The 13208-nt window shown below is 47.0% G+C and overlaps 1 protein-coding gene across 7 annotated transcripts in view; it reads left to right on the top strand.

The window, feature by feature from the left end:
* Positions 1–13208, top strand: part of COL17A1 (collagen type XVII alpha 1 chain) — a 197079-nt gene that overhangs the window by 27679 nt on the left and 156192 nt on the right. For all 7 annotated transcript variants that reach the window (XM_085606993.1, XM_085606976.1, XM_085606957.1 and 4 more), the window contains exons 2-4: positions 5270–5335; positions 7409–7456; positions 8165–8257. In XM_085606993.1, the coding sequence (XP_085463119.1) occupies positions 5281–5335; positions 7409–7456; positions 8165–8257 (196 nt within the window). In that variant the 5' untranslated portion in view covers positions 5270–5280. The remainder of the gene's footprint in view (positions 1–5269; positions 5336–7408; positions 7457–8164; positions 8258–13208) is intronic.

The raw sequence follows: 13208 nt of genomic DNA, 5'->3' as shown, positions 1-13208 counted from the left end.
GAGACTATGCCAGCAGAATACAAAAGTGTGTGTGAGTGTCTGTGTCTGTCTGTCAACCCGTATAGGCGTGCACACATCTGTGAGGTGTGAATGGAGGATGAAAAACCTTTGGTGCAGTGAAGTAATCTGTAATGAGACCCCTGACATAAGGGTTGGTATCTGAGGCATTATTTGAAGCATCGTTGATGTAAATTTGACTCTACAGAGTGGTTGTCCCTCGGCATAACAATGGCTATCTGCAGTATAGTGTAGTGGTGACTGATAATTGTACAAGGAAGGGGGCAGGGAGCCACACACACACGCACACATCCAAACTCACTCACATCCATGCATTAACACGCACACACACACACCCATTCACAACACTCACTAACAAATACACATACATTCATACATACACGAACACATACCAAATATTCAAAAACAGCATAAAACTTACCTTCACTGTAGAGAGGGAAACCTCCGAGGTCCCAGGAGGGTTGAGACTGATGGCTTCCCTCATTGGCTGACCTAAGGTCAGCCAATGAGGGAAGGCAGCAGTCCTTCACTCATCACAGAGTGGAATGGGGTCAGTGAGACTGCTGACCCCACCCCACTCTGTGACGAGGTGCCACTGATTGACACTCAGCCCTGGACACTTCAGGGCTTAAAAGTGAAGCACCAAGGTCCAAAGCAACCAGTGAAGCTCTCCCTCGTCATGAGGGGGAGGGCCTCGAGGCACTTTTGCCAGGCTGAGGAGGTCAAGCCCACAGGGCTGTGAAATCCTCCGTCTGACAGATTTCAGCTCAGGCAGCCAGGAGAAAGCACATTTACAGGCACATGCATCAAAGGAAAAACCGGTCGCAAACGGGCAGATTCAAAGAATCTGCCCCTCTGCGACCGGTATTTGTGCATTTGGGATGCATCATCCCAAATGCAAATATCGCAATTTAAGGAATCTCTAAATTGCGATTACTTAAATTGCGATTGCATTTAAGGAATCCCAAATTGAGATCCCTTAAATGCAATGCATTAAAGTAAAAAAATTAGCGATTTCGCTAATAGGGGGAGCAAATTATAATTTGCAAAAACTTTGAAAAATGCACTTTTGTGCATTTTTCAAAGTTTCATGTTGCTGATATGTGCACAGATCAATTTCAGGGGTGCAATAGGGTGTCATTTTGACACCCTTGCACCCTTGAAATTGCATGAGCAATTTGCGAGTACCTACTGGTACTCGCAAATTGCTCATGCAATCTCCAAATCATTCCTATGGGCCTGGAGGCCCATTGGAATGAATGGGACGGCATTCCTTAATTGCGACTCGCAATTTGCGAGTCGCAATTAAGAAATGTGTAGGAATCGCTATTTTTATAGCGATTCCTACATGCATAGGCTTTTGCAACTCCTTAATTGCGATTCCTTAATAATCGCAATTAAGGAATCGCAAAAGCCTACGTTGATGCATGTGCCAGTTAGTGCATGTCTAGCTCCTGGCTTCCTGACCTGAACAAGAAGAATGTCTGTCAGGCTGACCATTTTTCTGCCTGAAAGACATTCTTCTTGCTAGGAAAAAGGAGGGGGCTAGGCCCTTCAGCCCAGATGGATGGGCCGCTGCTGGTTTAGTGGTAGCCTAGGCATAGTGGGACTACCCATAGCTTCCAAAGGGAATCCCTGTCATATTCTGGATATGGATGTATGACGTTACAACGCGTGCTGTTACAACTCATGCTGTTACAACGAAACTGTTACAACGCAAGTGGATTTACAACGCATGCCATTACAACGCAAGTCTTTACATCGACTTGCGCTAGATGGCGTGCTAACATTAGAAAAGTGTAATTTACTATTCCAACTCCAGTCCACTTAACAGTAGGGAAGGTGTTGGGATAGTAAACTACACTATTTGTAATGTTAGCACGCCATCTAGCGCAAGTCGATGTAAAGACTTGCGTTGTAATGGCATGCGTTGTAAATCCACTTGCGTTGTAACAGTTTCGTTGTAATGGTAGTGCGTTGTAAAAGTTGCATTGTAAAGGTTGTTCCCCTCTGGATATACCTGGTATCTAGCAACTACTATAGCATAAGGTGCACATACATGCCATGTGATGGTAGTACACACGTGTTTAGCAGATTCTCTGTGAAAATGCAGTAGTACACATATGTACTTGATGACAATGGCAACCTGATACTTTGGGACTAGGTTGTATATTTATTACAAATCAGAACTTGTGTCAAAAGTAGTCATTTTCCGAAAATAAAAAAGTTTTGTTTGTCTGTGACATGATTGTCTAGATGGACAGGAGGATGGCACATTCTGTTAGGATTGTTGCACACCAATTCCCAGGAAAACGGCCTACCCTTCTGGAATCTGCACCTCCAGGTTTTCTACATTTGACAATAGCTACAAACAACCTTTAAACACCAAAGCAATGCACAATTAAAAAAAAATACACACAACTTGATGACTCATTTGTCCGACTGTGGACTAAAAACAAACTGTAGTGACATGATGTCCCCACAAGGGCACTCCTCCATATGCTGAAATGACTCATATCGAGTTACTTTGTGAAATCTATTTTGAACCAAAAATCAAAATGCCTGCTTTTTCAGTTGGAAAGTAAAACATGCCAGTTACAATAAAGAGTTACAGCCACTAAAATCACCATGATGAATGCTTTACTGCTGCATTAATCGGAGAAACTGCAGCGAGGCAATGGATGCTGTAGAGACTTGTTCTGTAAGAAATTATTTTGCATATGCAGTCAAAATTATTAATAGTGCAAAACAAAAGTATCAAAAATATTTACTTTAAAGTGAAGATTAGCAGTAAACCCAGATTAAGGGCCTGCATTTTAGTATTTGTATTAGTGTGACGGCATAATACTTAGGATCACGAATACACATAATAAAGTAATAATGACTTATGAGTTTAGCGTGGGTTTTCATTTTTGTAAGGTTTTAATGCATTTTTGGTATGACATATTCGGGTTACTACCATGTATTCTAAATCAGTGCAAGAAATGTGAGCCATCTGATTGGTCAACCAGAGTCACGTGACTATCTGGAGAAAGGCAATGGGGCATTTTTCCTACCCTGTTATGTTCAGGAGCTCAGCCAGTGTATAATGTCATCAGCCATACTGGCGTGTCATCTAAAATGGATGAAGCAAAGTAGGATAGGTATTAAGTGAATTGGGTTTTTGGTGTTGACTGAAAGCTGGGAGCTGTTCTTCATGACATAATAATTATTATAATATGCTCTGCAGAGCGCAGCAAGGAATTATCAGCGGGCACTTGTTCCTTGTTGAGTTCCCACTGATGCACATCGACTTTCACTATGTCCAATCTCTTCCTCTTGACCTCAACCTGCCTCATCGTTCCACTGTATAGATGAGTACATTTTTCTAAATTGTGGCATACTGAAAGGTATAAGAAAAAAATTATCTCCAACCGAATAACTCATACCTACGGATTATATACTAAAATGTATGGACTTCATTTAGATTTTAGTGGATGGGACACCCGTCACAAAAGTGACGGGTATCCCATCCGCCCTATTATAAGTGCCATAGGCTATAACTCACTTCCATACGCGAATGCAACATCCCCCATATTTGTGATGGAGTATCCTATCCACCCAAATCTAAATAGGGCCCTGTGTAACATGAACAAAACATTCTGTAAACTTCCCCAATGCTCCTGGCAGGGCGAAGCTATCAATGGTGCATTCGGTGCAGTGGAATATAGTTTGTTTGGCACTCTACCGTCAAATCCTCAAGCGATTTCTCATTTTGACTTAGGAGAGAATCAAAACAAAGCAAACTAATCTAGATCGTTGTCGTCAGGAGCTGAAGCTTCAGGCCTTATTTAGAGTAGGGCTCAGTGAGATATCCCCTAAAAAGTTTGCCGGTGTCCTATTCTCAGTATTTGTTCTGTCCTGCATCTGCCCAACACTAGATAAGGGAAACATCCACTTCCACGCGGGCATTGCATCGCAATGCCTTTACATCGCAGGTATTACAACGCAAGTCGTTACAACAACTTGCGCTGGATGGCGCTCTAACCTAAGGAATAGTATGATTTACTATTCCAACCCCTTCCCTACTGTACGTAGACTGGTGTTGGAATAGTAAATCATACTTTTCCTAAGTCCAGCGCCCTCCAGCGCAAGTCGTTGTAACGACTTGCGTTGTAAAAACTGCGATGTAATGTACTGCGATCATTTTGATCGCGTTGTAACGTCACATATTCCTAGATAAGGCCCTAAATCTTTCACATCATGCACTCAAAGAAAGATGCAAAACTGATGTGGTTGCATCATCCCTCTGTTAAAGTCACTGAACGCTATTTTGATTTGACCTCCATTTCCTTAAACTGTGAGTTGAATGTCCCCCACATTACCACCTAGTCCAATATCACCAATGTCATACAAGCCTACCCTTCCATGGAAGTATATTGTACAGATCTGCGGACCCCCCCCCCCGAATCCCCCACCTAGTGCCTTAAGACCCACACGAGTGAGTAGTGCACTTACAATACCCTGATTGATTGATTCGGCTAAAGCAGATCTGCGGACCCCCCCAGCGCCTTGAGACCCTCACGGGTGAGTAGTGCACTTACAATCCCCTGATTGATTGATCAAGTTTTGCTTCCAGTTTTCAATATATCTAACATCCGTGTTATTTTACGTCCAATATTTAATACAGGATCATGCAAAATTATTTTGCCCTATAGTTTGTGCTACCAGCGTAACACCAAGTTCAGAGTTCTTCTACTTTTGTCAAATAAGATAACTAAAGCAGGGAGACAAAGGTAAATTGCCCAGCATCGCACAACCTGGTCAAGGGAAGAAGCTGTCATTTGGACTTAGATGTCTTTAGAACAAGTTGTCAAATAGGCGATTGTTGATTAGAATGAGAAATAAGAAATAAGGCTACATAAAATGATGGAAACATGGAAACAATTATGAGAATACAAACATTACTGGGAGTGGTGTTAACTTAAGACTTCTAAAAGGATAACACCCTCCCCCCCCCCGCTAGCTGATGAGGAAGTGAGCATTGCTTTGAAAAACCTACAATGTGGAACCTAACCTTCTTCTAACATAGGATGTCTGTGTGTCTGGTCCCCAAAGCAGGGTTTCCATTAATCACTTGAAGTAGTGTGGGAGGTTACATTTGTTGTGATGTGCAGCGTGCCAGCATCAGACAAGCGCCTTCTTCAGGTGTAAACTGCTGTGGTTGGCTCACCATGTTGACAGTCGCTGACTCCCTCTCGTATCTTTCCAGGTGACTATGAAATGGACAGTCTAACAAGAAAAAGCCATCGAGATGACATGGACTACAACGGACGAAGTAAGAGACAACCGAAAATATGTCTGGAGTGCAAATGATTACATTCCACCTGCAGGCATTTGGTGCCGGATCAAAACAGATGAACTGCTAGAGGCCATCATTTGGCAGATAAGGAAGGGTGTACACTAGTTGTAATTAGTGGCTACCATTATTTGAGACTGTGTTGCGTGTCCCTAGTGCAAGACAGCACTGTGGGTCACTTTAAATAATACCAATGAACTGTTGACATTCGTGGATGTAGGAATCTTAGAGGAAAGGCAACGTCTAAAAATAAAAAATAACAGCTTACTATTACCGAAGACGTTGTTGGTCAAGTTTAAGTACCATTTACTTTGAAAGAGATTTGAAATCTAACACCAAAAAATAATAGATCGTGTTTTTTTTATTTTTTATTTTAAGTTGGAAAAATATTAACAATTTTATACATCACTCGTTGCTTTTTTCTTTGAAAGTACTCTTGCCACCCATGTCTGTTACAGATGTCTTTCTGGAATATTTAAGCTAGTCAGTAAATCATTTCTACCGCTTATCCCCCAGAAAATATTCAAAAACAAACATATATCCACACGTTTAAAACTAATATTTACTCTAAGTAAATGCAAATAGAAAACAATACTTGTGCAGGAGGGACCTTCCAGTTCTTAAACTACCGTCCTGTACCCCCCTCCAGTCAATAACAAGAGAACATCATAAAACTGCCCTAACAGAACAGAGAAACGCTACATGTGTTAAACTAAGGATAAACTTTGGCAAATGAGCCTTCTATGAGGATGTTCAGCTGATTCACAGCTTCCTTGGTGCAACAAACAAATTAAATCATGGTCCATATTCCCTTATCTGATGTATTTTTTTTTTTTGGTATATGTTTATTGAGAAGTACATGTCAGTTTATAAACAATACATTAAAAAAGGGAGTATAAACAAATCAAATTATGGCCACACAATAAATTACTATGAAATGTTACCTTCTCAGATTTTTAAAGATCAAAAGGATAATACAGATATCAAAAGATACAATAGTTGAGGTACTCATGAAACCTGGAAAGGAAGAAATAGGAAAGGTGGACTAGGTAGGAGATGATAAAGATAGTATACAGTAACCTGATGTATTTCAGATGTCTAGTGAATATTCTCCAAGGTAACCTGTGACCTTCCCAGAAGCGGAGTAAGGACCTATGGATAGAAAATATTACTTAACAATATTTGGACACCTCTTATTCCTTAAAGAACTACGTCCATAGGTCTCAAAAAAACATTGGACAAATCTGCTAACCGGCTGTACCTGTATTGTCGTGATGTCACCGAGACCATTCTTCTCTGTGCTTTTACTAATATAAAGTCCTTGCTTTCTTGTGATTCCGTACTGCGTTTTAAAAAAAAGAATTAGCCAAACATACCCTCAGGAGCCATGTATGGGGCAAAAAATCATGAAATGTGTGTCATTCTCTATTGGGTCCTCTCATACATGCAGTACTTACTACGATCCCTGTGCCATGGTGTGGAGACCCCTGCTCCCACCATATGACCCCTGTAGTCCATGTTTAGTGTGAAAACCTGGCTCATCTCAAAGTAGCTGTTTTTCATAGTCACTTCTCCTAGCACCGATTGCATTATGCAGCGGTCTAGCAGGTGTACAGCACCAAAGTGCAGTCCCTTTACAATGCCCGGGGAGTTCGTGGTGAAATTGTTAGGTTAATATAACCAGAAATCAAATAGGGTTGATAGAAAGAAGGTATCCAAGTGCTACAGAATGTGGATAAGTCGGCAGACATCCATGCTTGGTGGAAATTTCTTAGCACCTTTACACCCACTATGTATGTAAGACTAACACTGTAAGACACTGCCGTCAGTCAAAGGGTGGGTGATTCTCACAGGTCGATGAATCAAGGTGGCACAACCTTAGAATGGTGCAGGGCAGACATGATGCATTCACTTGGTCAATTTCCCACCCATAGGCTTGGATCTCAAAAAGGCTGGTAGGTGAAGTTCTGCTCGTGAACACAATGAATATGGACGCTTGGCTTTAACATGGTTATTGCAGAAGAGAACCTAACCACAGCTCCTTTCTTTCAGCTTTCACTGAGACTGTCACTACAACAAGACTTGCATCTTTACCACCAAGTAAGTATTCTAGGACTGGTCCAGGGTCGGTCACTGCTCTTACTCCGTTCACTCTCTATGACTCCATAGCTTTAAGAACGGAGATAAGTTGAAACATACGTATGTCTAGCACCAGATTTTGTCGTAACAGTGTATGAATAAAAGACCCTCAACCGCCCGAGGTCACTAATGTCCATTATTTCTTCCTCAAGCCTGTGAGATGTCTTGTTGCAGGGTTATGACCAACTACTAGTTTAGCATGACGATGGCAGTCTTTTTACCTCCAGAATACTAGTTCAAATCCGGCTCCAGTCAGAAGCGATCAAACACCTTAAGTGTCAATGGGGCACTTCATAATGTAAGCAAGATTGTATTCTTGTTTCCGTTCCCTCAGTGGGTTGGTCTTGGTATATAAGTAAAAAGCCGTCAACAGTTGGAGTCTTAGTAATGGAACCCCAGCCCCCCATTTCCACCTTAAGGAACTTCATATCAGCGCTAAGGTGCCATGGACAATGACCAAAGGCCTCAGAATCCTGGTATGGGAGAATAAGTCCTCAGAACGTCTTCCCGTGGTTGGTTAACGTCTGCCAATCACCGACTCTGGCCAGACCATAGAAACAAAAGACATACTTCAAGCGAGGAATTGATTGACTATGATCCATTGTGCATCGCAAAGCTTCTTGATGCTTCACTTTCTCCTCTAACATATTTCTTCAATGTGCCCAACAGAAGGAGGAGCTGGGGGAAGCAGTAAACTAACATCTCTAACTCAAGGGAACTCAATGGACAGAAAGGGGCACAGCAGCAGTTACGTCATGTCATGTGAGTATCACAGAGCAGAGAATGGGGAGGAGATGCTTCAATAATTTCTTGTTTTTTTGGGCTTGGGGGAGTTTGGCAGAGGGAAACATGTATAAGCAAGCAGCACACAAAGGAAAAGAGTAACACAGAGCACGGGACAAGTATTTGGCTTGGAGCAGAAACATGCGAGGAGAGAGCCGGAAAACACATGCACTCTCATGGGGTGGTTAACCCAAAAAGAAAAATGTAGTCCCTATAAGTGAGCACTGGAAGGATTCAAGTCACACAATTACAAGAATGGTAAAGAGGCTATGCTCCAGAGGTGGGACACACACAATAAGAGAAAGTCAAGCCATTGAATAAGAAGCAAGCAAATGAGTGACAATAAAGCTGACCAATGGTCCAACAGACCAATGGTATGCAATTGGTGGGCTGTACACCTACTGTAGATCCTAGGTAAGCCCATAATTGGTAGGTGAGCCAAAAAAGCAGGTCTGTGGTTCACCTATATGTCCTCACTTTCAATAAGCCACAGATCTGAATTTCAAATGCATAAACCTTTCGATACAACTCTAAGGAAAGAAGGCCATAGGGGCCAAAGAAAGCGAGGACCGGTGAACAGACATGAGTAGCACCTTAATCCAGCAACTCAAAGCAAATCTCAAATGGAGATATGCCAGAGACTGCAGGGGGGCTAAAATCTTCATGATCAACAGGTTTCCTTCTTGTTTCAGAAAAAAATGCTAATTTAGCGACGAATAAATGTACTTTAACTGTTATCTTTTAAGAGCATTCACACTACATTACACCTCTTGATTGCTTGTAAGGGGGAAATCCTTCCCTAACTGGTTCCAGGGTGCACCTGGCAACACGCCACTCCCCAAACCCCGTACAGGTGTAAAATAGACATCAAATGTATGTTTGATAATCCGAAAGATCCAGCCCGTGCTGGGTGAAAATGACGTCACTGCCTAACATAGCAACGTCTCACCTTCATGTCACTCTGGGCCTGTTGCAGGGCTGTCAGTGCGCAGTCTGCCGCACATTGAATGTCTCTCCTTACCACGTGGTAAGCAGTTTCACAGGAGATAATGAATCCCTGGTGTTTGAGAACGAGCTCTGGCCCAGGGCGTGTCATGCATGGCTTCTGTAATATTGTGGGCCTTGAAGGGGGGGGCCTACATGCACATACAAAATACACACGGGACACTCGGTATAGTGCTAGGGTGATCCTGCAGTGAATCCCCGCCCAGAGCCCTGGGCACTTTATTCGATACATCACGTGGTCCCCGCAGGGGCGAGACCATTCGACCTGTCCCCTGTGACGGGGGTCTCGGTTATCAAACACTCCCCTGCTTACAGCGATAGGTGTGGGCTAGCCCACGTCCTATCGCGACATTACATTCCTCCCCAACCCAATAACAACAAAACGCATAACTGAATAACTTTTCCCAACAGTCACTTCTAGTCCTCTGTGACCAGCCCTCTCGGCAGTCTCTCATGGCCCGGATCACTAGCTCCAAACCCCATGTTCAATAAACTGAAACAGTCTTACTTGTTCTGCGGCTCCTGGCCACCCGTCCGGGCTGCGACTCGACCTCCAGTCGCCGACTAGCCACTGGTGATGTAGTCTCTGTACTTCTGGGATGGCTGGGGGCACGGGCGGAGATGGTACCTGCTCTGGCTGCCCCTTGGCTCTTGGGTCGGTGGCGGCGGCTCCTGCAGGCAGGGTGACAGGAGGCCGGGGCCTGGTGACTCTTGGCCTGTGGCGCTGGTTCCGGGGTCTGCTGGCAGGCTGTCGGGTGTAGCTCTCTGGACTGGCGTGCTGGAAGGCGTGGCCTGTTCCGTGGGGAGAATCTTCTTGAACAGCGACACATTCCTGGTGACGATCTCCGAACCCTTCCGGGCAGTGACCATGGTACCTTTGACCGCTGTGACAGTCCATGAGTCCTTTTCAAAAGGTGTCTGGAACTTGCTGGAGGGGTGTCGGTCCTGAACCAGGACTTGGTCGCCCACTGCGATGGTTGGTTCTCGGGCACCTCTCCTCTGAGATGCTGCAGCATTGGTCCGGGTTCGCCGCAGATCTGACGAGTTCGCTGGGTTTTCCTCCCGTTCCCACAGGGCGTGGTGGGGAATGGTGTCTGTCACAGTCCGGCCGAAACACAGGCGGCTTGGTGATACCCCTGTGGTGCAGTGAGGGGTGAGCCGGTACTCTCGCAGAAATTGATAGATCGACTGCTCTACGCTGCGTGACTCTGACACTGCAATTTGAATAGTCTTCTTGAGGGTCCGCATTATGCGTTCTACTTCGCCGTTGGCTTGCGGCCAGCGCGGGGTAATCTTGCGGTGCTTGGTCCCCTGGGACACGAGATAGGCTGCGAATTCTGAGCTGGTGAATGGGGGCCCATTGTCTGTCCGTAGCTCTCCGAATAGCCCGTGGGTGGCTATCATCTTCTCAAGCTTTGGGATGACTTCCACCGCTGATGTAGACTGGACAAACTCCACCTCTGGATACCTGGAGTAGTCGTCGACTACTACTAGCATGTAGCGTCCATCTGGGAGGCTGCCAAAATCCGCACTTGCTCTCTCCCATGGCCGCCGAGGCCCTTCTTCCGTAATCACCGGCGCCGGTCTGCTCGGAAGACTGGTGGCTAGGCACGCAGGGCACCGTTGTACTAGAGTTTCTATCAGGTTGTCTAGACCAGGGAACCACACTTTGCTTCGAAGGCGACTTTTGGATTTGACGATCCCTTGGTGGGCTCCGTGGGCGAGGATCGCGGCCTGTTGGGTGAGGGCGGCCGGCAGGACTAGGCGCGGGCCTCGCAGGAGACAGCCTTCTTCCGACACCGACAGTTCATGTCGCACCAGGTAGAGTGCTTTCAGTGTGGTCTGGGCAGTCGTCGTCCGCAGGGGTGAAGGGCACTGAAGAGGCTGCCAGTCTCCTGACCGGACAGCCTGTATCGCTAGCTGTAAACAGTCATCCTCTCGTGTGGCTGCGACCACCTCCTGTAGCGACATTGGGAGTGGGCGGGAACGCTCGACCACCATTCTGACATAGTCTTCCGTTGCTGCGGCTTCTGCCGCCTCCGGTGGCGTGACTGGTCTGGCATGCCGTGAGAGGAAGTCCGCGGGGTTCTTCGAGCCCGGTCGGTACTCCACGGTCAGTTGAAACTCTTGCAACTGCAAAATCCATTTTTCGATCCGTGGAGGGGGCTGAGACGAGGAGCCTTGGAAGAGTGGTACCAGCGGCTTGTGGTCCGTGATGACCGTGAATGGGTGCCCATACAGGTAGATATGGAAATGGCGGCACCCCCACAGAATAGCGATCGCTTCCCGCTCTATTTGTGAGTATCTCTGTTCGGTGGGCGTCAGGGTCCTGCTGGCATACGCTACTGGCGCCCACTCGCCGCAGCTCTGCCGTTGTGACAACACTGCTCCTAGGCCCGTGGGGCTGGCATCGACGACCAACTGGGACTCCTGGCGTGGGTCGAAGTACACCAACGTGGTGTCTGCTGACAGAGCGGCTTTGGTTTGCTGGAAAGACTGCTCCTGCACCGGGCCCCAGGTCCACATCGCCGTCGACTTGGTGAGGTCTCTTAGCGGTCCCGTCAGGTCTGCTAGGTTTTGGATGAATCGGCCACAGTAGGTGACCATCCCCAGAAAACTCCGCACACCGGTCACTGACGTTGGGGCAGGTGCTTCCTGGATGTCCTTGACCTTGGCGGGATCCGGCCCCATCCCCTTGTCGGAGAATCGGTATCCAAAGAAACTGATGTCCCTCCGCAGGAACTCGCACTTTTCACGGTGTAGCGTTAGCCCGCGGTCTTGCAGGCGGGCGAACACCGCGTGGAGGCGGGTGATGTGCTCTTCGAGAGAGGGGGCGTGGACCAGAATGTCGTCACTCACATTGAGCACCCCTTCCAGTCCTTGGAGTACCGTCTTGATGATGTTCTGGAACACCTCCGCCGCACTGGAGATCCCAAAGTTGAGGCGCTTATACCGCCACAGGCCAGCATGTGTAGAGAACGTTGTTATCGGGCGCGACTCAGGGTGGAGCGGGATTTGGTGGTATCCGGAGCGAAGGTCCATCTTGGAGAACCACCTGGAGCCGGCTAGTTCGCCTATGATGTCGTCCACTGTGGGCGTCAGGTGGCGCTCTCGTTTGATCGCCAAGTTCGGGATGCGCATATCAATGCATATGCGAACGGCGTCCGGCTGTTTTGGCTTCTTAGCGACCACGATGGGGGATACCCACGGCGTGGGCCCTGTCACCCGCTCGATGATCCCTGCCGCCTCCAACATGCGGAGCTCCGCCTCCACCTTCGGCCGAAGGTGAAACGCAATCCTTCTGTGCCTGAGGGCCACTGGGGCTATGGTCCTGTCAATGTGCAGTCGCACTGCTGGGCCCTGAAGGCATCCGATGCCATTGAAAAGGGGTGCGAAATCAGCTACCAGCTGGTCGAGGCCTGGTGATTGGAGGGCGCACGCGAACTGAATGAGGCGCAGGTCAACTGCTGTACGGCAGCCAAGCAGGAATCCGGACCCTTCCCTGGACACATACACTTTGGCTGTGAGGCAGGCTTCGCCATGGGACAGCTCTGGTTGAAATACTCCGCATATCCTGAGAGGGGTGCGGGTCCCAAAAGCGTACACCTGGACATTGGTGCGGTGGAGGGCCGGCTGATCGGGCAGCTGTCTGTACGCGCTGAGCGCCATGAGATTGATCGTGGCTCCGGTGTCGATTAGCGCTGCCACTGGGTGCCCTTTGACTTTTACTGTGCACATGGGTGCGGATTGTGGATCGTCCGACAGGGCATGCAACATGTGCACTACGTGTACCGTTGCGGCTTCATCGTCATCCATGTCGCTGCTCGACAACTCCTCGACGGGTCCTGCTTCTAGAGTGCGTACTGGTTTTGCTGGACCGTGCCCTCGCCGGGCTGGCTTCGAGCGGCACACCTTGGAGAAATGG

This window comes from Triturus cristatus, chromosome 1_2 (genome assembly GCF_964204655.1).
Source record: "Triturus cristatus chromosome 1_2, aTriCri1.1, whole genome shotgun sequence".
Classification (NCBI taxonomy): domain Eukaryota; kingdom Metazoa; phylum Chordata; class Amphibia; order Caudata; family Salamandridae; genus Triturus; species Triturus cristatus.
This window is presented reverse-complemented; position numbering and strand designations above follow the sequence as displayed.